Genomic DNA, 22,399 nt, shown 5'->3' with positions numbered 1-22,399 from the left:
GATCTCAAAATGGCAGTTTGGAGAAGGCACCCTTCAAATCTCAGGGACCTGGCGCAGTTTGCCAAAAAAGAATAGTCTAAAATTCCAGCAGAGTATTGTAAGAAACTCATTGATGGTTACCGGAAGCGGTTGTTCGCAGTTATTTTGTCTAAAGGTTGTGCTACCAAGTATTAGGCTGAGGGTGCCAATACTTTTGTCTGGCCCATTTTTGCAGTTTTGTGTCAATGATTTGACTTTTTTTTTTCATTCTCTTTTGTGTTTTTTCATTGCAAGCAAAATAAATGAAGATATTAATACCAAAGAGTTTGTGCTTGCAATCATTTTCTGGAGGAAAATGAGTATTATCTGACAGAATTGCAGGGGTGCCAATACTTTTGGACAACACTGTATATACTTTTAATGAAAAAGTAGCAGTCAGCATGTGGTTAAGTGAAGAGGTTGTGGAGAAAAATGCAGATGAAAAGGTTTCAATATTTTAACCGTTATTTGTACTAGTGCACTTTGTAAACAGAGGTAAGTGCAAAATTGTTGTTGTTGTAATTGTTACTGAAGGTTTTTTCTTTTTCTTTTTTTATTCATCAAATGTATTTATAAATGCATTTTAAAACATCTAGAAAAAAGTATATTACTTCTATAACTACTGTCCTTGTTTATCCAGTTTTTGTGTTTTATTTTTTGCAAGACAGGAGATTCTGACTAGAGCTATGGAGCCCTATGATTTCTATGTACACTCCTGACTCACACATATGTTATTATCCTCCTAGCTGCAAATAAAACGCATACAAATTTCCAAGCTCAAAATGGGACTTTGGGACAAAATAAAGTAAGTGCCCATTATTATTTATTTATTTTAATATGAATTTTGGATAGTTAATGACTTAACATAAAATCAATTGGTAGAAAGTGATGTATCTTCAATGGAGTCAGACCACACAACTGCTATTCGGTCCATGATGAAAGTGGGGCAATGAACAGCTTTTCATGCCTGCTGGCATACTCAAAAGGTTTTCCTGCAGGCTCCACTAGCAGCAACTCAATGCATAGAGATTTCTTCATCTCCTATGGAGTTCTAGAATAGATGTTTAAATCCAAATGGGCTCCCTTCAATGGTGCATGCACACAACCCAAGTTTTATTATTTATTATGTAAAAGAAAGAAGTGAATTTGAATGTCACTGAGCGAGAGTTATAAATTGATGTCAGTTTTCTGTCTTTAAATTGACAGAAAACAATGTCCAGTTTAACCATGCCACATTAACAGACATTAAGGCTTGGGCCCCATGAACCAAAAATGCCGCAATCTGCCCGTGACAGAAACGCCGTGGGAAAAATCGTGGTGTTTTACAGTACAGGTAAAGTGGATGGGATTCAAGTGAATCCCATGCCCACTTTGCTGTAAAAACCACTGTGCGGACATGCCACGATTAAAAATCGCAGCATGTAACAGAAAGTACGCGGAGGAAAACTCTGTGAACTTCCTGGCTAAAGCACTGTGGAAGGAACTGTGATGCGTTGCCGCCGCAGTTGTTCCCGTAGTGCTTTATTGCTGTGGGACGTCCCGTGGGGCCTGCTATAAAAGGGTTTTCCAGGCTATTTAATTATTGATGACCTATGCTTAGGATAGTACAAAGGAACAAAGGTAACTGGTAAGGTTTTTCAACCCAAATTACATTCAATAGAATACCACAGCACACACCGAAGTCTTGTTGCAAAATAAGGAATTCAGTTTATTTTCACAGCAGAGCTTTTATACTCGAAATAATATCCAATTATATAGAAAGGAAATGTAAGTAATTATCAGATCAAAATCAGGCCAGGCAATGTTTCAGTTTTAAATGAACCTTTCTCAAACCAAATCTGCATAAAGAATAGGTGAAATAAAAGAAGTATTAATACAACATAGCTCGTGGTCAAATATACATCAAAAAGTAAAAACATACAAATATGAAGAGATCATCTTCTCTGTAATAGAGAGAAAAAGTTAAGTGATAGAATAAGGTTAAGGCTTGGTTCACAACTGCGCCTGATCTTCACTGGCAGATTCTGTTCCCCATTACGCTTTGAAAACGCATAGAGAAAAGTCCAGCAAGAAGGATTCTTCTCTACATTTTTGGGCGGAAATCTGGCAGGCTCCATTACAGTCTATGGAGTCCGTGGGTTTCCATGGGTAACTACTTTTTTTAATGGATTTGGATTCCGTTCATGTTGTTCCGAAGCAGGACAATACATTGTTCGACTATTGCTATAGTCTATACATTGTCAATCATATGTAAAATTATAAAGTAAATATTTGATCATAGGTTCTATTTAGACTTATATTTGTAGCTATTCTTGGCATTCAGATGGTTGAAGAGGCCAAAACATTTGTGTGAGTTCTGTGATCTCTTCACTGTTTAAAGGGGCTCTATCATTGGAAAAAATCATTTTTAACTAATCACATACTTGCATTGTCTTTAGAAAGGCATGTACATTTTGTATGTAAATTGCCTTAGTGGATTTTGAATGAGCCCATTTTCATTCATATGCTAATTAGCTTCCAGCTAGCACAGGAAGTTCCCAGCAGCCTCCTCTCTGCTATTTTCTCCTATCTGTGTGTGCATACAGGAAGCAGGAAGTCATCAGCAGCAGCAGCACCCTGTGCTGTACACTTACATAAGAAAGAATAGCAGAGGGTGCACGATGAGACTTCCGGGGTGCACTAAGAGGCTAATTAGCATATGTATAAAAAGGGGCTCATTAAAGATTTACATACAAGAGAAGATTTACATACAAAAGGTAGGTGTGGAATAGCCTTTCTAAAGGCTATGCAAGTATGTCCTTAGTTAAAAATGACTTTTTCCAATTATAGAGCCCCTTCAACCGACACAACGCTATACATCTGTATTGCAGCTTAGTTAATTCACTAGAATGGGTTTTGAACTGCAAACAGTTAATGTGAGTGATGAACGTGATTTCATATGGCGTATAAAGCAATGGTCAGAGGGCTGCGCTGTTTCCTCAAACAGCTGGTGGGGTCCCGGGTGTCTATCTTCTGCTACTGTTAGGTCACCAATTAAAAAGTCCTGGAAGACCCTTTTATACTGTATGGTAAGTTTTGCTATGGAAATCCACAAAAGTATAGAGAAAGTTAGGGCACTCACCCAAGCAGACATGAGTAAAATCACATCCTTTATTAAATGCCTTCTAAAAAATCAGTACAGCGGGGAGAGGATGGTAACAAATTACAACAGCGACGATCGTTTCATGCTAAACTATTTTATCAGGCTTGCCCTAACTTTCTCTATACTTTTGTGGATTTTCATGCTATTTTCTATGTAATGAGCACCACCGATGTTAATATGAGCAGCACGTTTGCCTGACATATATCCCTTGCTGATAGCCAAAAACTGGTTTAAGAAGTTACCTGCTTTGGAATTAAGTGGTGCCACTTATTTTTCCTCTCTTGCCTTGTGTATTACGTTTTGCTATGGGGCCCTATGAATATTATGTACATTCCTGTTGGTAGGACCAATGTTTTACCCTATAGTATAATTTATTACATGCAGATATTGTCATTTGAATAGAAAAGGGGAAATCTATGTAAAAACCACAAACGTGCTGATTATGAGTCTGGATTCACACATACCATTTTAGGTGTAGTTTTTTTCAGGAGATACGTACTTACAAAAGTAAGTGAATGTATAAGCTTTTCACGTATTCTTATCCTTCTTTTAGGGATATGTCAAACTTTCTTTGTTGCGCAGAGCAACCAAGCACAGCACAGCTTTCATTTTATATTTTGCCTTTCAAAAAATTAAAACTGTCCTGTGAATGGTTTCAATGGGCAACAAAAAGAGTGTTTTTTTTTAACTCTGCCCCTATATCTACATTCTATAAATCATATGTATATGTACTATCCTATCTCAAAGAAAAACTGCCTTAGTTGTTCACAGTAATTAATCGCAATGCATTTTTAATTTTTCAGGAGCAAAAATCATAATAAAATCTGTGATTGATTTCTATGGGCAACCTAGGCAGTTTTACTTTGAGGCCAGGAGCCTCACACCATGTCCCTGCAAAATAGATGGGTTTCTAGCATGTTACATCCGCACATTGTAGAAATGCCGCGATTTCAAAAATGGTCACATTTTTAAAAATCACAGCATGTCAATTATAGCTATGGTAACACTGACACTTTCCCTATAGGTATATTTGAAATCCTCTGTGGACTGGCTCTAAGAAACACTGCCAGAAAAACCGCAATGCTTTTTTTTGCCGCAGTTTTGCCGTAGCGCTTATTCACTGTGGCCTGCTACATGGAGACTTACTCTAGATTCACACTAGTGTTTGGGTTTCCATTCTTTAGGTCTGACCCATAAAAATGGAAACCCTATCCACTTAAAAAGCAATTAACCGCGGACAATAACTATAATGACTATAGACCAGCTTTTCACCCAGAATTGGCAGAGAAAAAAAGTCCTGCTTGCAGGACTTTCTCCACATGTATTTTGAGCGGACGGAGTCTCCGATTGGTCACACAATGCTAGTGTGCTGTAGACTGAGGCTGAAGCCTTCCATTGTGGAAAAAAAAAACACTGCATGTGGTATCTGCAAGGGGAATAGGATTCTAGCTGTTCCCTTCCACACATTGCAGAAAAAGTTGTGGGAAAGTTACAATTCCAAAAATGCTTGCGTTTTTGAAAATCGCAGAATGTCGATTATGCCTGTGAAAACACTGGCGTTTTCCGTAGAGTTTTAATAAGGGCAGAAAATCCACTGAAGACAACTCAGCAAAAATGCTGCATTTCCACTGTGCTTTTTTTCTACAGTGTTTTGCTTTCATAGGACCTTAGCCTTAGACATTTTTAATTAAAACTGTACATTATATTACATCTCATTTACTTTACAGGCAGAGGATTTTGTGAAATGCAAGGCTCAGAACAAACTCCACAAAGTGGCTGCTATGAAGATTCCTTTTTCTGAAGGTTGGAATTATTTTTGTCACACTAGGGAGGTGGGTGTGTGATGTCATATTTAGTGAGTTCTGAAGTGGAACATACAAGGTATATAACAGCTGTATTTCTACATAATTTCTACAAAAGCTTTAATATATATGCTGTCATAAAGAAGTGAGGATTTTAGAAAATTCATTTTTTAAATTACAATGCCTCTTCTTTGAAATTATGCCTGGAAAGTTGTAAAAACATACATTACATATTTAGTGGGACCCACACTTAGATATGTACTTTACTGAAATATAGCCAACTTTGATCACTTTAGCCCAAATCATTGAGTTAGCAACTACAGTCAAGCAAGGATACAGCAAATAGTGCTACTAGATGCAACTTGGTTCCCAAGGACTGAGAAACTTGCTGTCGTGAAACTGAAACCTCCATGAATTGCCTAGCCATGGATGTTGTCCCTCATATCATTTCTAATTCATTTAAGAATCTCTTAAACATTACTTTTCTGCAGAATGATAACGAACACTGGGGTTCCTATTTATTATTTTAGAATTTGCTGGATTATTTAAATGAAGCCAAAGTAAATATTTACTTTATACTATATTTTAGATAGCACAGTTGAATCTGATGAGTTTAAAGAAAAAAAAGCTCGCTTGGCTGAAAATTTGAATGAAAAAATTTTACATCGACCTGGACCTTTAGAACTTCTAAAGAAAAACATCTTGCCACTGGCAAATGGGATGAAGAATGGAATAAAAGGTGAGCAGAGGCATTTTTTCTTATGAAAAAAATATAAAAATACTAAAATATAAAAATACTTTTCTCATACAGTGAATGCCATACCAAAAAAGAGCAAAATGATTGAATCAATGTTTGTTTGTTTGTTTGTTTTTTCCATGTTCTGACACCCCTAACTTTTTTTTATACTTTTATATATGGAGATCCATAGGGCATCTTTTTTTTTTTTTTTTTTTTTTTTTTAATGTAGATTGTGAGCCCCACATAGGGCTCACAATGTACATTTTTTCCCCCTATCATTATGTCTTTTTGGAATATGGGATGGAAATCCATGCAAACACGGGGAGAACATACAAACTCCTTGCAGATGTTTTTTTGCTCTTGGTGGGATTTGAACACCAGGACCCAGCGCTGCAAGGCTGCAGTGCTAACCACTGAGCCACCGTGGGGCCCCTATAGGGCATCTTTTTTTGAAGGACCAGGTGTACTTTTTAGTTATACCATTTTGAGGAATTGCTATTACTTTGATCACCTTTTATTCAAATTTTTATCAGAAGCAAAACAGTAAAAAAATGGCGGTTTGGCACTTTTGATTTTTTTTCCGCTACAGCATTTACCATACAGAAATTTTTTTTTATATAGATTTGTATATCGGGCATTTTTGGACACAGGGATACCTCATTTTTGGGTGTTTCACAGTATTTAAGTATTTTTATATGTGTTCTAGGCAAAGTGGGGTGATTTGAACTTTTAATTTTTATATATATTTTTTCTTTTTTTGCATTATTTTATGTATTTATTAGACCCCCTAGGGGTCTTGAATCCCAGGGGATCTGAACACTAATGCATTACAAAATACCGGCATAGAAATAAAGTACAGATAGGCCTGGGAACTTTCACAAGGTTCCCAGCTATCATGACAACAAGAAGCTAGCCCCAAAGCTTGTGGACACAGATCACGGACCTTAGTGCTTGGTGTCTGCTGTATAAAACACCCGACGGTTAAAATCGCCATGTTTTGACAACCGTAACTTTTTAACATTTCCGTGTATGGGGAATGATAGTACGTTTTAGTTAGTTCCCATTTTGGAAAAATCATATTGCTTTGATCATTGTTTTTATTAAAATTTTTATCAAAGGAGAAAAAAAAATGGGCACTTCCGACTACTGTGTGCACTATATGGAAAAAATATTTTTTTTTATGTTTGAAGACCTGGAATTTTCAGACCCAGGGATACCTAATGTCTATGTGCTTCACAGTAATTTTTTACTTTTTTATGTATTCTAGGGAAAGTGGAGGTGATTTGAATTTTTATTTATTTATTTATTTATTTATTTTTAATACCTTATTTATTAGACCCCCTAGGGGTCTTGAACTTCAAGGCCTCTGATCAGTAATGCAATGCAAAATACCATAATTTGTATAATTATGCATAAAGCAGCCTGTCATATAAATAAATGCCAGCCTTCAGCAGGCTCCCGGCTGTCATGGCAGTTGATCACTGGCCTCAAATCTGTTCCAAGTGCCAACGATCTTACCCAAAATGGTGGCACTCATGCACTGTCAGGATAATTGAACCTTGGTCAGCTTTGGCTGAAGCGCCAGCGGTCTTAAATGCCCCTTGGTTAAGTGCATACACTGACTGATGGGATTAGTGTTGGGTCTTTGCCATATAATACCGCAGATGTCGGGAAGGGGTTAAGCACATGATGAGATTTAAATTGAGTTGAAATAAAAACAAAAATTATGTAAATTTCTAATAACAAAAATTGAGTGAGCTCTGACTCAATTTCAACTAGATAATACATATTCTTGTTTTAAAGACCAGATCCAGATCTCTTCTGATACATTTTCCTATGATGATGACATCACTAGTTCTTCTTCATCTACTTCTTCTTCACCACGCTTTGCTCCTTCTCCTGGTCTTTCAGTTAATCTGTCACCAGCACCCACAAGCAATGCATTTCAGGTATAAATTTACTTTAAAAAAAGGAAACAAATATTGTGTCACTTTGCATATACGAATATTGAAAAGTTACATTTCGTAATTTTTTTTAATGCCAGGAATCCATTAAAGGAAACTGAAAATATAATCTTTCTATATGTAATTTACTGACAAGTTCTCCTCAGTAACCATGTAATATGTATATGTAATAATACAATAGTGATAGTAATTAATTTTATCACTGTTATCTTTTAGTTGGATCTGCCTAAAATAATTGAGGTGAATCAGCCAATTGCAAGAACTATTATAGAAGATGAGCCATTGGCAACTAATAAACCAATAATCCATCATTCAGCACAGGCTTTATCTGGAGTTCCTAAGGTATTTCCTTATATATCGATATGCTATAGTTTGTTGGGCTTTTTTTTTCCTTCCAAATATTTATTTTGTTGAAGTCAATTCTTTCATAAACTGGAAAAAAAATAGAGAAAATCACATTTGATGTACTAAGCAGAATAATTTCTTGATATTATAAGTGATTGTATGATTGATACTGGATTCTTATATGGAATTATTCTGAAATGGAATGTATGTATAATTTTAAGAGTATGTATAGAATTAAAAAGAATATCAGAAACTTATGTCTGAGAGAATCATGATATAATTGACAAGAGTCTAGTGGTCTTTTTTAAGTTTTAGGAATCAAGGTGGCGCTTTTTGTAATCTTTGGGGCATTTTTTTCTTTCAATTTAAATTTTTATTTAAATTTTTTTTCTAAAACAGTACAAGCATTGGACAAGCAATGCATACAATAAATACTCTGTACAGTATAGCAATTTAGACCAAACAGCATGTACAATTATGCATTTACAAATAAACATATTTTAAATCTAAACAGTAGAAACGAAAATAAACAAATTCTTACAACACCAAGTGTCATGCAGTGCAATATGGTATGCAATGGTTGGCCATTATTCACATGCCTAGATTTTATTTTATTTTTTTTTATTATTTTTTTTTTTATATAGATTGTGAGCCCCACATAGAGCTCACAATGTACATTTTTCTCTATCAGTATGGTTTTTTTGGAATATGGGATGGAAATCCATGCAGACACGGGTAGAACATACAAACTCCTTGCAGATGGTTTTCTGCCCTTGGCGGGATTTGAGCACCAGGACCCAGCGTTGCAAGGCTGCAGTGCTAACCACTGAGCCACCGTGTGGCCCCTCATGCCTAGATTTTAGGAACAAGGAACCCAGTGGTTGAATTTGTACCAAAATCGGGTGTAGTCTATTCTGAGTCATGCAAAACTAGCATTGATGCTACATTCTCAAAATCAGTAGTGGTGACATCACTCGCACTGTGCAGTCTAATATTACCCACACAAACAGGGACTGTATTGGTACTGCAGTAGTGGATATGCACGGTGACGTAGCGATGGCTATCTCAAACAGGGAACTTAGATTCTAAAGGGTAGTGCAGCACTGGGCATGCGTAGTGGCATAGCAGTCTCATGACTCACGCAGGCACAAACAAGTATTTCTTATATAAGTAGGAAACGCATATCCTCATGAATAATGGGCATGTGTTACGCTCACCCATGTGCTCTGCCTGAGTACGTCATAGCACTTCATGCATGCACGAGTTGCATCATTAATCGCATACAGGGCTAACAGTTGAGGGGGTAAACTTGGCAATTGCTCCGGGCCCCACCACCATTAGGGCCCCCTACAGTGTGATCCTACTCCTACTGTGCATATAGTACATCCAGAGGATGGGAGTCGAGCAGCAGCTGCAGCATATGCATATATATATATATATATATATATATATATATATATATATATATATATATATTGTAAGCCGATGGTTGGTCAGGTAATGGAAGGGGTGTACATCTCACCCAGACCACTAAGGAAAGTGAGATGAGAAAACTCCAGAAAGAACGTTTCTCAGTAGATGACTATTGTCTGCTGAGGGTTATTTCAAAGTTCAGGTTACTGGGCTGGATTTTTAGGAATGGCAGGTAGGTTGGTAGTGGGGCCGGTCATTCCACCCCCCTCCAGTCCACACTTTGGGGATGTTCCAGCAGCGACTCAGCTGTTGAGAGTCTCCTCGTCAAGAAGGCTTAAGAAGTCAGCTCCAACAGCAGAGCTTGGCTGGAGAGCCAACAGAGAGGTCATATTTTTGGAGCTGTGCCCTGAATGATTCTACTGGCTTTTGGATTTCTGTTATTCTAGGTGAGGTAACCTATTCTATGTTTAGTTAGAACCTAGCCGGGCAGGTATTTATTTTTGTATTGTTTCCTTTTGTTGCTGCACTACCTTTTGTGAGTGAAAATAAAACTCTACTTTTGTTTTGGACTAAACAAACTGGACATGTGTGTATATGCCACCCCACCTAGCAACCCCAGACCCTGACAGTATATATATATATATATATATATATATATATATATATATATATATATATATATATATATACAGTCCTATGAAAAAGTTTGGGCACCCCTATTAATCTTAATCATTTTTAGTTCTAAATATTTTGGTATTTGCAACAGCCATTTCAGTTTGATATATCTAATAACTGATGGACACAGTAATATTTCAGGATTGAAATGAGGTTTATTGTACTAACAGAAAATGTGCAATATGCATTAAACCAAAATTTGACCGGTGCAAAAATATGGGCACCTCAACAGAAAAGTGACATTAATATTTAGTACATCCTCCTTTTGCAAAGATAACAGCCTCTAGTCGCTTCCTGTAGCTTTTAATCAGTTCCTGGATCCTGGATAAAGGTATTTTGGAAAACAAATTAAAGTTCAGTTAAGTTAGATGGTCGCCGAGCATGGACAGCCCGCTTCAAATCATCCCACAGATGTTCAATGATATTCAGGTCTGGGGACTGGGATGGCCATTCCAGAACATTGTAATTGTTCCTCTGCATGAATGCCTGAGGATTTGGAGCGGTGTTTTGGATCATTGTCTTGCTGAAATATCCATCCCCGGCGTAACTTCAACTTCGTCACTGATTCTTGAACATTATTCTCAAGAATCTGCTGATACTGAGTGGAATCCATGCGACTCTCAACTTTAACAAGATTCCCGATGCCGGCATTGGCCACACAGCCCCAAAGCATGATGGAACCTCCACCAAATTTTACAGTGGGTAGCATGTGTTTTTCTTGGAATGCTGTTTCTTTTTGGATGCCATGCATAACGCCTTTTTTTATAACCAAGCAACTCAATTTTTGTTTCCAAAATGAAGCTGCCTTGTCCAAATGTGCTTTTTCATACCTCAGGCAACTCTATTTGTGGCGTACGTGCAGAAACGGCTTCTTTCTCATCACTCTCCCATACAGCTTCTATTTGTGCAAAGTGCGCTGTATAGTTGACCGATGCACAGTGACACCATCTGCAGCAAGATGATGCTGCAGCTCTTTGGAGGTGGTCTGTGGATTGTCCTTGACTGTTCTCACCATTCTTCTTCTCTGCCTTTCTGATATTTTTCTTGGCCTGCCACTTATGGGCTTAACAAGAACTGTCCCTGTGGTCTTCCATTTCCTTACTATGTTCCTCACAGTGGAAACTGACAGGTTAAATCTCTGAGACAACGTTTTGTATCCTTCTCCTGAACAACTATGTTGAACAATCTTTGTTTTCAGATCATTTGAGAGCGGGCTGTCCATGTTCGGCGACCATCAAACTTAACTGAACTTGAATTGTTTTGTAGAAAGAAATGGTCCAAAATACCTTCATCCAGGATCCAGGAACTGATTAAAAGCTACAGGAAGCGACTAGAGGCTGTTATCTTTGCAAAAGGAGGATGTACTAAATATTAATGTCACTTTTCTGTTGAGGTGCCCATATTTTTGCACCGGTCAAATTTTGGTTTAATGCATATTGCGCATTTTCTGTTAGTACAATAAACCTCATTTCAATCCTGAAATATTACTGTGTCCATCAGTTATTAGATATATCAAACTGAAATGGCTGTTGCAAACACCAAAATATTTAGAACTAAAAATGATTAAGATTAATAGGGGTGCCCAAACTTTTTCATAGGACTGTATATATATATATATATATATATATATATATATATATATATATATATATATTTCTTATTATTAGTTATTATATATATAGTTCTTATTTTATGCCTCTAGGGCAATATGGTCAGAGGGCTGTTATATATTTCTATCCCATAGGTTGTGGGGGAGCACTAAGATGAGTACTCAAAGGATCATGCTTCTACAAAAGAGGGAAGGAGACTAATATGATAGTTTTGTGCACCCACCTGCGATTCTTCAGGAGCAGAATGCAGTGGAACATTGCTGGAGACCACTGAAAGAGTTGTTGCTAGTTGAATTGGCACGTTGGGGGCAGTAGAGGCCGAGTTGGCAAGGAGGCCACCACTATGCGGTCTAGGAGCATGGCAAGATTGGCAACCGATGAGAATTGCTGAGCTGGCTGCTACCAGAGGAACAGCCAAGTTAGCTATGTAATCCAGAGTGTGTGGAGCATATTGATGCTTTTCTGTGAGGGAGCCCTGCGCTGTCTCTGGGTTAGCAGTAATGGCACTGTTGCGCTATGTACCTCCAATAACACTATCACCACACTGCCATCTGTACAGTCTCCCCCTCTCCTTCTGTCTCTACCCCCCTTCCCTCACAGATTGTAAGCCCTCGCGGGCAGGGCCATCTACCGCACTGTGCCAGTCGGTCACTGTTAGTATTATATCTACCTGTATATTCTGTGTATTGTATGTAACCCCCAAATGTAAAGCACCATGGAATTAATGGTGCTATATAAATAATTAATAATAATAATAATAATAATAATAATAATATGTACTAGTTCACAGATCTCTGGGCCATCAGTACTCTGGCTGGCAGTACTGAGGCACGGGTGTCGGGATGGGCCAGTTATAAGAATGGGTCCCCCTACCTATGCAGGTAAAAGGAGGTAGCTTCAAGGTGGTAAGATGCCTTTATCTGCTATGAGCTGCTCGATTGCTATGGAGCTTTTGGATCAGGCGGCCATAACTGTCAGTAGCCAAACTCTGCCCAAACCTTCTGGTATTTAAAATCTGTACATGGTTGATTACAACTATAATTGGTTTATATGTTTAGGTTAAGGTCCCATATAATGAATCACTGCAAATAAAATGCTGCGGAAAAGACCAGTAGATTTTTAATCCACAGCATTTATCACAAAAAATCCGCAGAATTTTCCTTTGCAGACTATCTGTCACTATTTTACCTATACAGAAAATGCCAGTATGTATAATTGACATGCTGCGATTTTCAAAAACACAAGTTTTTTGGAAATTGCAACATTTCTGCTGCAGATTATCTAATGCAATGCATGGATGGGATTAGCCAGAATCCCAACCACTTTGCAGGTAATATAAAACAAAGAGCTTTTTGCCTCGTCAATTCCACCACAGCCAAAACCTAAATTTAAAAACCAAAATCTGCAACAAAAAAGGTATGTTTTGTGGATCCTCAGTCTGAAAGGGAAACAAGAAAAACACTGTCACAATAGTGAAGTAAACAAATTGGATGGCCCAATTTGTTAGGTTCTCAGAAAACATATGGTACATTTTGAGGGTACCAATGTAACTCTTGAAATCTGATATCATCTTTAGAGAATCACAATATGAAGCGTGACCCAAAACACTACAACACAATTTTATTTAAAAGCATGGGATGTAATCTGGTTACACTAGTTTTCTGGCATAAAAATGTCACACTTTTGGATTTCAGCTTTTTTAACCAAAAATGCACCACTTTTTAAATTTTCTGGCCTGCTAATCGCTTCTGAAAAAGAAAAATGTGGGTGAACCTGGGTTGGGATCAAGGCAGGCCAGTGCAGAAACAACTCGGCCCAACAGATTTATTATAACTCACAACAATTTTGTGGTGTCTTGTACATTAAATCTACACTATTCAATAACTGAAGTAAAACTTTACTCAGGTGCACAATAATTATTAAAGGGATCCTATAATTAAAACTAAATTTTTTCTCACTAACACATCGGAATAGCCTTAAGAAAGGCTATTCTTCTTCTACCTTTAGATATCTTCTCTGCACTGATATTTGGTATAAATCCTGGTACTGCGTAAGCGACCATTTTCTTGTGGCCGGCGGGCATGCGCAGTTGGCTTTGCCCTAGGCCCGAGGCCTAGAAATTTGAAGCCTACGCCAGAAGAAGATATGTGAAGTGGACGTCCTGAAGAAGATGGAGGCGGCGCTGAAGAGTTCCCCAGTGCTGTTTGAGCGCTGGAGCCCATCCCCAGTGCTGCGAGAGAACTCATTTGCATAACGACGAAAACCAGAATTTATACCGAACGGCGGCACAGAGAAGACATCTAAAGGTAGGAGAAGAATAGCCTTTCTTAAGGCTATTCTGATGTGTTATTGAGAAAAAATTGAGTTTTAATGATAGGATCCCTTTAAGGGGCTAGAGCTCCTCTGCATATCCACCACCAGTGATCTCAATATCAAGACCAAAACACTATTTGCTAGAAAAATTCCTCCTTTGTTTTATAGGTTAAAGGGGCTCTATCATTGGGAAAAGTCATTTTTAACTAAACATATACTTGCATAACCTTTAGAAAGGCGGTTCCACACATACCTTTTGCATGTTAACCCCCTCAGTAGTTTTTGAATGAGCCTGTTATTATTCATATGTCAACTAGCCTCCAGCGTACACCCTGGAATTCTCAGCGAGCACTCTCTCTGTTGTGTGTACAGCATAGGCTGATGATGATGATGAGGAGGAGGAGTCATCTCCCTTGCTCTCACACACACATAGCAGAGAGAGTGTTTGCTGAGACTCCCGATGCTTGCTGGAGGCTAATTAGCATATGTATAAAAAGGGGCTCATTCAAAAACTACTGAGGGGATTAACATACAAAAGGTATGTGTGGAATAGGGTTTCTAAAGGCTATGCAAGTATGTGCTTAGTTAAAAATGACTTTTTCCAATGATAGAGCCCCTTTAAGCCACTTATGATAGGCTACCAAAGCCTGTTAATAATTTATTACTGAGAACTTTTTTATTTTGTTAATAGACAAATTATAGTATGTTGTTATTTAGCTCAAATTTAAGGCTAGGGCCACACAACAATTTTAACTATGACTCTAATCACTTGACCAAAGATCATGATGTTGTCCTGTGACTAATTCACTCATGTTTGTGAATTGAGTCACATTTTAACCGAAGGGTGCTGCAACCGCCACAAAAAAATTGAACAATGTTTGACTTTTACAACTAGAAGTCATGGTCACCATATTCTCAGGGTCACTATATGACTCCACTCACTAACATGAGTGAATGCGTCACTGTGCGACACAGCGATCTTTGGTCAAATGATTGGATTCACAGCCAAAGTCAAAATGTGGTCCTAGCTTAAAGAATTTCATTCCAACTTTATACCAAACATACTATTTTGCTCTGATTCGTTAAGGTTCCAACTAAGCCATCGGACATGGGAAAGGTCCAACGTCAGAAAAAACCTAAAGATTCTAAACCCAAGGTGAAGAAACTCAAGTATCATCAATACATTCCACCAGACCAGAAGGCAGACAGGTCTCCAGTTGCAATGGATGCAGCCTATTCTCGTTTGCTGCAGCAACAACAGATTTTCCTCCAGTTACAAATCCTTAACCAGCAACAAAACCAGACTTTTTGTGTTCAAACAGTTCACCCTCTGACAACAAGGTATTTTATAACCTAACCAGTCAACTTTCTAAATGGATCATAATATACAATTAATTTACTAGAATTTCCCTGCTATACTAGAATTAAATTAATTTCTTTATTAATCTCTTTTAGCATCTCAGCAGATCAGGTGATTAGTTTTACTGGAACAACACAAGCTGGCGCACCTACCATAAATTTCCCATCTGCGTCTGGCCCAGCCATGACATCAGTGCCCAATTCACCGACAAACTCACCTCTGAAACCAGAGATGTTACCATCAAACTTGGATGATTTAACAGTAAGTTTAAAAACATTGGAGTAGATTTACCATCTAGTTTACGTTGCACTAAAATTTTGGTGCACATTGCCATATCTTCAGTCATTTCCTGCTAATCTACCCCCTTCTTTGTTGGATCATGGTTAAAAAAAAATGTGGTCTACAACATATAATAAATGTGGTGAACATCAATCACCATTTAGGCCATTTATTTTTTGGACTCAGGATGATATAGCATTTATTTTAGAAAATCTCCATTCCTATCTTATCTATTATCCAGTTGTTTTCTATACCTTACATAAAATATTATGTAAAGTTATAATTATAATTTATGCTTTTATAAATAATCATTCATTCACTTATACTTTGCTACTCAGAGTAAACATTTATACAGAAGCAAAATTTTGGTTAATTTTTTCAAAAACACACAGCGTTTCTGCAACATTTTTTTTTTCATTTCATTCACTTTACTTCTGCTGTAAAATAGTGTGTTTTTTCTGTTGCATTTCTGTAGCAGGAAAAACACTGTTTCCATAACATGGGGCTTTACCTAAGGCCCCATGTTATGGAAACGCAGCTTTATGTTATAGCAGATTTTGTTGCAGTTTTATTTTTTTAAGCCAAAGCCAGGCTAAAAAAAGCAAAGGAAAATATATAGGAAGTACCTATAGTTCTACCTTTTGCTCAATCCACTCCTGGATTTGGCTAAAAAAAAATATCTGGGGGCCTTAGCAGGGGCGTAACTACCGTAGAGGCAGCGGAGGCGGCTGCCACAGGGCCTGGGCCATTAGGGGGCCTGGTGACAGCCGCTACCGCTGCGTTTTTTTTTTCTTTTGTTTTTTAATAGGCCGTTACAGGCCCTATTCACTTGCCGATCCTGGCTGGGCCGGGATCGGTAAGTGACACCGCGGGCCCCACAAATACTATCATTATACTCGGGGGTCTGTGCAGACCTCCGAGTATAATGATCGGAGGCCCGGGAGAGGTAAGGGAATGTAACAAACACTGTTACTTACCTCTCCACGATCCTGCCAGGCCTCCTTCCTGACGTCCTTTCTGACGTCTCTGACGTCACATGAACCCGGCCTGCGTCCTGGTCATGTGACTTCTGACATCATTTCAGAAGGACGGCAGCGGAGAAGACAGCATAGGAGCCGGGGGACAGGTAAGAAACAGTAACTTTTTATGTTTTTATTCCCCCGGGTCTCCGATTATAATACTCTGAGGTCCGAAAAGACCCCAGAGTATAATAATTGTTTATGGGTGTCAAACATGGGGTATAATACTGTGTGCAGGGGACACTATTGGGGATGATACTGTGTGCAGGGGCCAGTAAGGGACAAAATACTGTGTGCAGGGGCCACTATGGGACATAATACTGTGTGCAGGGGCTAGTAAGGGACATAATACTGTGTGCAGGGGCCACTATGGGACATAATACTGTGTGCAGGGGCCGCTAAGGGACATAATAGAGTGCGGAGGAGGGGGACGGTCGAGGTCTTCGATGTCGGTGTCGGTTGGGGGGGCTCATGTCAAAAGTTCGCCACGGGGCCCGCCATTCCTAGTTACGCTACTGGGCCTTAGCATAAGGCCCCACGTATCAAGGCAAGACGAAAAACCAAAAAATCGTGGCGCAAATGCATCCTGGTTTTTCCAGCAATGCTTTTCACAGAAAAGTTTTCCTCTGCAGAATTACAGCTTCAATTATACCTACAGGAAAACCGCTGGTAGCTATAATTGATATGCTGCAATTTCCAAATACATGATGTTAAAAGGCAGATTTGCTAGAATCCCATCCACTTTGCAGAGAATGTAAAATGCAGTGTTTTTTGCCGTGGCATTTCCAGCCATGTGGGACCCCTGCCTTAAACTGTTTTATTTTTGGCAACTTTCAAATTTCACTATTTAAATGTATTCACTGTAAAATTAATATGACTGGATCTAGGAGAACCAAGAAATTTTGTATTCACATTAGGTGTGTCCTCAAGACAAACAAATAAAACTTAACCTTTATTGTAAAATCAAGTAAAAAATTCAGGGCAGGCTGCCCCTATTATTATACTAAAAAAATTGTTTAAGGTGTAATACACACTCCAAACAGTAGGGAAACTCGATAAAGTCGCCTTTTGCTGGAATTGAAACAATGTTTGTGAGAATGTGTTCAGCTGATTCAATAGTGGTCCTGGCTAACTGCCTGATATTACTGGCAACAATGTTAGCTTAATACACTGTATCCTTCATTCATTATACTCAAGCAACTGGGAAGATTAACCCTTCTATTGCTAACTCCACTCCCCCATTAGTATGAGAGGGAGATGGAGAGTAAATCCACTTTACAGCCTACACCTAACTCCTACACAGAATTAACACTGGTTATTAGAGATGAGCGAGCAGTTAAATACTTGATATTCGATATTTGTTTCGAGTAGCCCCTCAATATTCGACTACTCAAATTGAATATCGAATCCTATTATACTCTATGGGGGGAAAATACTCGTTTCATGGGTAGGTAACATTCGATCAAACTGAACTTACCAAGTCCACGAGTGAGGGTCCGGCTGGATTCTCCGAGAAGTCTTCTCTGCGCAGCGTCCCCGCGTCTTCATCCGGCAATGAATTCACTCTGCTAGGCATCGGGCCTGAGCAGAGACAACTGCGCATGCCCGCACTACAAGAAAATGGCCGCTTACAGTCAAAGCGGCCATTTTCTTGTAGCGCGGGCATGCGCAGTCGGCTCTGCCCATACCTGATGCCTAGCAGAGTGAATTCAGAGCCGGAAGACGCCTCGGGGACGCAGCGAGGAGGACACTTCTAAAGGTAGGAGAAGAACCAGCGTTGATTGGCCGACTATATAGCATTCGGCCAATCAATGCTGGTTCTGCATCAAATTTTTCCATTCGAATAGCGAGTGGTACTCTATCGAGTACGAGTATTTCGAATACCTACTCGATCAAATACTACTCACTCATCTCTACTGTTATCCCTCCGTGCTAGGAGCACTCCCACGTGTTCCCCCATACCCTGGTTACAATCAACCAATGTGGTGGTGCTATACCTCCCACCATTCTATTTAAAACTGTCTCAGAGATTTTACAATAAAGGTTAAGTTTTACGTGTTTGTCTTGAGGACACCCTTGATATTCACTGTAAAATTATGTTAAATGAGAAAACTGAATATTAATCAAATATAAAATGTATTTTACTGTGTTTAACACATAACCATAAGCCTTAAACTTGTTACTTTCTAAGGTTTCAGAATTGCGCCAACATCTACGCAAAAGAGGGCTACCTGTGTCAGGAACAAAACCAGCATTACTGGAACGTCTAAGACCGTACCAAATACCCCGTACAAAAACCATTCCAGCCCCCATTCAAAGTGCGGGTTTGTTAACTCCAGTCATTGAACTGCCTACTGTACAAAGTCAGTCAACATGTGAGACAATCCCAGCTGCACTTTGCCCTTTTCAGAACCCCCATTTACCATGTTATGGTGAGGGTCTTCATGACCCATCTGAAAGAGCTTGCAATGCTACAAAAACTTCTGATACATCAACAAAATTTCAAGACGAGGAGATAACAATGCAACGAGCTGATGATGATCAAGTTCTCCTTGAGAAGCAGAAAGTGATTGAAAACCTGACATGGAAATTACTTCAAGAACAAAAACAGGCCGAAGACCTTCGAGTAGAATTAGAAATGCACAAACGATTAAAAAACAGAAGAAAGAATGACAAGTTGAATGCCCGAATATCTATTAAAACAGAAACAAGTGACACTGTGACACATTCTTGTGCTAAAGCACAAACTAAAGACACACAATATCTATATAGACTCAACAATGACAGCCCTAATTTAACACCGTCTGGGCAGGAAAAACAGATGAGTCCAGAAGCTAATGAAAGCTATATGGTAAGTAAGGGATCATTCACACAACTGGATTCTGTCTATGGAGCGCAAGGTCCATGTGCTGGAGGCATGTCCTGGACTGACCAGTGTGAATAGAACGCACTGCATTCATGATACAGCTTTATGATACAGTGAGCTCCTTCAGAAGATCAATTTTATTAAATTGACACAAAGCTCTGCATTTGGAGTAGCACTCTATGATGGAGTTAATTCCATTCATATGGACTGTGTTTTATGGACAGAATCTGGTCATGTAAATAAGCCCTAAATTGTTATTGATGATATAAGAAATAGTTATATAGCATTATATATGCTATTAGAGATGAGCGAGTAGTGAAATGTTCTAGATTCCACATTCGTTTTGAGTAGAGCCTCAATATTTGACTACTCAATTGAATATCGAATCCCATTATAGTCTATGGGAAAAAATACTTGTTTCAGGGGAAACCACTATTCGACTAAAGGAGAGTCACTAAGTCCACGAGTAGCAGGAGGAGAGTGTTTAGGAGGAGCGCTGTGCAGTTAAAGCGCACGGACCCCATAGACTATAACGGGTCCGTGTGCTTACTGCGCACTGCCCGCACGAATGATTCATGCAGGCAGTGCGTGGCAAGCACACGGACCCCATTATAGCCTAAGGGGTCCATGTGCTTTAACTGCACAGTGCTTGCAGTTGCGCTGATATTCCGTTCAGGGGGGGGGGGTTCTCCTGTGGATTCCTTCCGAACAGGAGGCAAGCGCTAAAGTGAACCGGCCCTTACTTGTCCTGCAGAACCAGCATTGATTGGAACTGTATAGCATTCGGAAAATCATCGATGGTTCTGCAGCAGGCTCGTCCTTGCTAGTCGGGAGAGTTGGCAGCTTGCGGTTATACGGGAGCTGACTTTTTCTCATAGGAATGCATTGACTAGCTTTGATTGGCCGAATGGTATACAGTGTACAGCATTCGGCCAATCAACGCTGGTTCTGCCGGAGGCTCATCTGTGAGGAGGCGGAGTCTAAGATCGGACCACAGTAGTCTCCATTGTGGTCCAATCATACACTGTATAGCATTCGGCCAATCAATGCTGGTCAATGCATTCCTATGAGAAAAAGTCAGCTCCAGCATAACCGCAAGCTGCCAGCTCTCCTGACTAGCAAAGACGAGCCTGCCGCAGAACCAGCGTTGATTTGCGCATGCTATACACTGTATAGCATTCGGCCAATCAACGCTGGTTCTGAATCGAATCTTTACTGCGAATAGTATTCGAACGAGTATTTCGAATACCGTAGTATTCTATTGAATACCTACTTGATTAAATACTACTCGCTCATCTCTATATGCTATGTCAATCACAGCTAGTTTTATACCATCATGCCACTACCTTTTTATGTTTTAATGAAAATATCAAAGCTATTAAGATGTTATTTCCCCAGGTTTTGCAACCTTCCACATGTGAGGTAATTGGCCAAGACTTTGAGCTTCCCATGCAGATCACAGCAAGTCCAGAAAGTCCTGTACAGAAGCCTCGGTCCTTTGAGGAAGAACTTCAGGAGGCCATACAGAAAGCACAGGTATATTGATCAATGTACATTTCTGTAAACCAGAAATATTGCTTTTTTTTATATAGGAAGTGTGAAATCAGTTGTTTGTTTCTTTATAGATGGCCATTTCTCAATCAATTGATGACATATTAGAAGATGAGCCTCTATTATGTACAGGTTAGTATAGGTTATATTGATAAGATAGAAAATAAGTTATACAACATTTACCTTATTTTTTTTAGTATCTACTATTGAATATACTACTTTAAAAATGAAACTGTGACTAGGTTTGGGGCCTTTAGTGTCATATTTGTTGCCAATACTAATCACCAGCATTTTATCAGATAAAACAGAGGACATTACACCTTTCTAAACTATACATGCTCAATGCTGTTTTTTGCCTGCATTTGCACAATGCACAGGAAAGCTGTAAAACATTGGTCCAGGACATATCTCCAATTTATATGTTCTTTTCCTACACAATGCAGAAACTGCTTTTAATATAGGCAAGTTGGAACAGTAACCATCTTTAACAAAATGTACACTTACTTTTTTAACTAAAACATTTGTTGATGATGCTCTGTGTATGCCTATTTCATCAGAATATAGTTAGCTGTCCTTTAGAATTTGAGTTGTGACTAAGCCCTATGGTCTGTGCTTGTTCTTTAAGCGATATTGTAAACTATACTTTTCAAAAGTTGTTTATTTTATAATATATATGAATTTTTCTTGATCATCATATAAATCCTTTATTTTTTATCCATTCCCCAGCATGAAAAATAGTCCGATTGTGGGGTTCCAAGGGTTCGCCCTTGCAGTCAGGAGGCCAATCATCGGCCTCTTAGCTGTCTTGGCCCTTTACACATAAGGAGATAATGTACCATAAACTGCAATACTGAAGTATATTGAACAGGTGATCAAGCAATTTACACATAAGGAGATAATGTACCATAAACTGCAATACTGAAGTATATTGAACAGGTGATCAAGCAATCTCACGTTCACATCCCCTTGTGAGTCATTAAAAAAAAAGTTGGCCAAAAAGTATAAATAAATAAAAAAAGATTAGAAAAAAAATCCCATTTTAAAAATAAATACAAAATAAAAAATAAAAATAAATTAACAAACGGATATTGCTATGTCTAAGCCTAAACTATCTAAAAATAAATAGCACAGTGCACAATTAGGTGTGTTGTGTACCTTGGCTTCACTCCCCTAAGAAGCAATAAGTAGTCATTAAAGGGGTATTCCCATGCCACATACTCACCAGTCTTCACTGCTGTAAAATCTTCTTCCTGGTTTCTTGCTTCATTTGGTGGGCGGGGTTTCATGCAACCTGCCGTTTATC

At 38.7% G+C, this 22,399-nt stretch overlaps 1 protein-coding gene across 1 annotated transcript in view; it reads left to right on the top strand.

Moving 5' to 3' along the window:
- The window catches only part of LOC142208337 (myocardin-like), a 116,107-nt gene that overhangs the window by 88,281 nt on the left and 5,427 nt on the right, over positions 1 to 22,399 (top strand). The window contains exons 3-12 of the mRNA XM_075276780.1: positions 765 to 823; positions 4,888 to 4,963; positions 5,552 to 5,701; positions 7,505 to 7,650; positions 7,882 to 8,007; positions 15,109 to 15,362; positions 15,477 to 15,642; positions 18,871 to 19,530; positions 20,944 to 21,081; positions 21,171 to 21,228. Coding sequence (XP_075132881.1) covers positions 765 to 823; positions 4,888 to 4,963; positions 5,552 to 5,701; positions 7,505 to 7,650; positions 7,882 to 8,007; positions 15,109 to 15,362; positions 15,477 to 15,642; positions 18,871 to 19,530; positions 20,944 to 21,081; positions 21,171 to 21,228 — 1,833 coding nt within the window. The remainder of the gene's footprint in view (positions 1 to 764; positions 824 to 4,887; positions 4,964 to 5,551; positions 5,702 to 7,504; positions 7,651 to 7,881; positions 8,008 to 15,108; positions 15,363 to 15,476; positions 15,643 to 18,870; positions 19,531 to 20,943; positions 21,082 to 21,170; positions 21,229 to 22,399) is intronic.

The sequence above is a fragment of the Leptodactylus fuscus genome, chromosome 6, assembly GCF_031893055.1.
Source record: "Leptodactylus fuscus isolate aLepFus1 chromosome 6, aLepFus1.hap2, whole genome shotgun sequence".
NCBI classification, from domain to species: domain Eukaryota; kingdom Metazoa; phylum Chordata; class Amphibia; order Anura; family Leptodactylidae; genus Leptodactylus; species Leptodactylus fuscus.
Note: the sequence above shows the minus strand (reverse complement) of the source record. Positions and strands in the feature narration are given on the sequence as shown.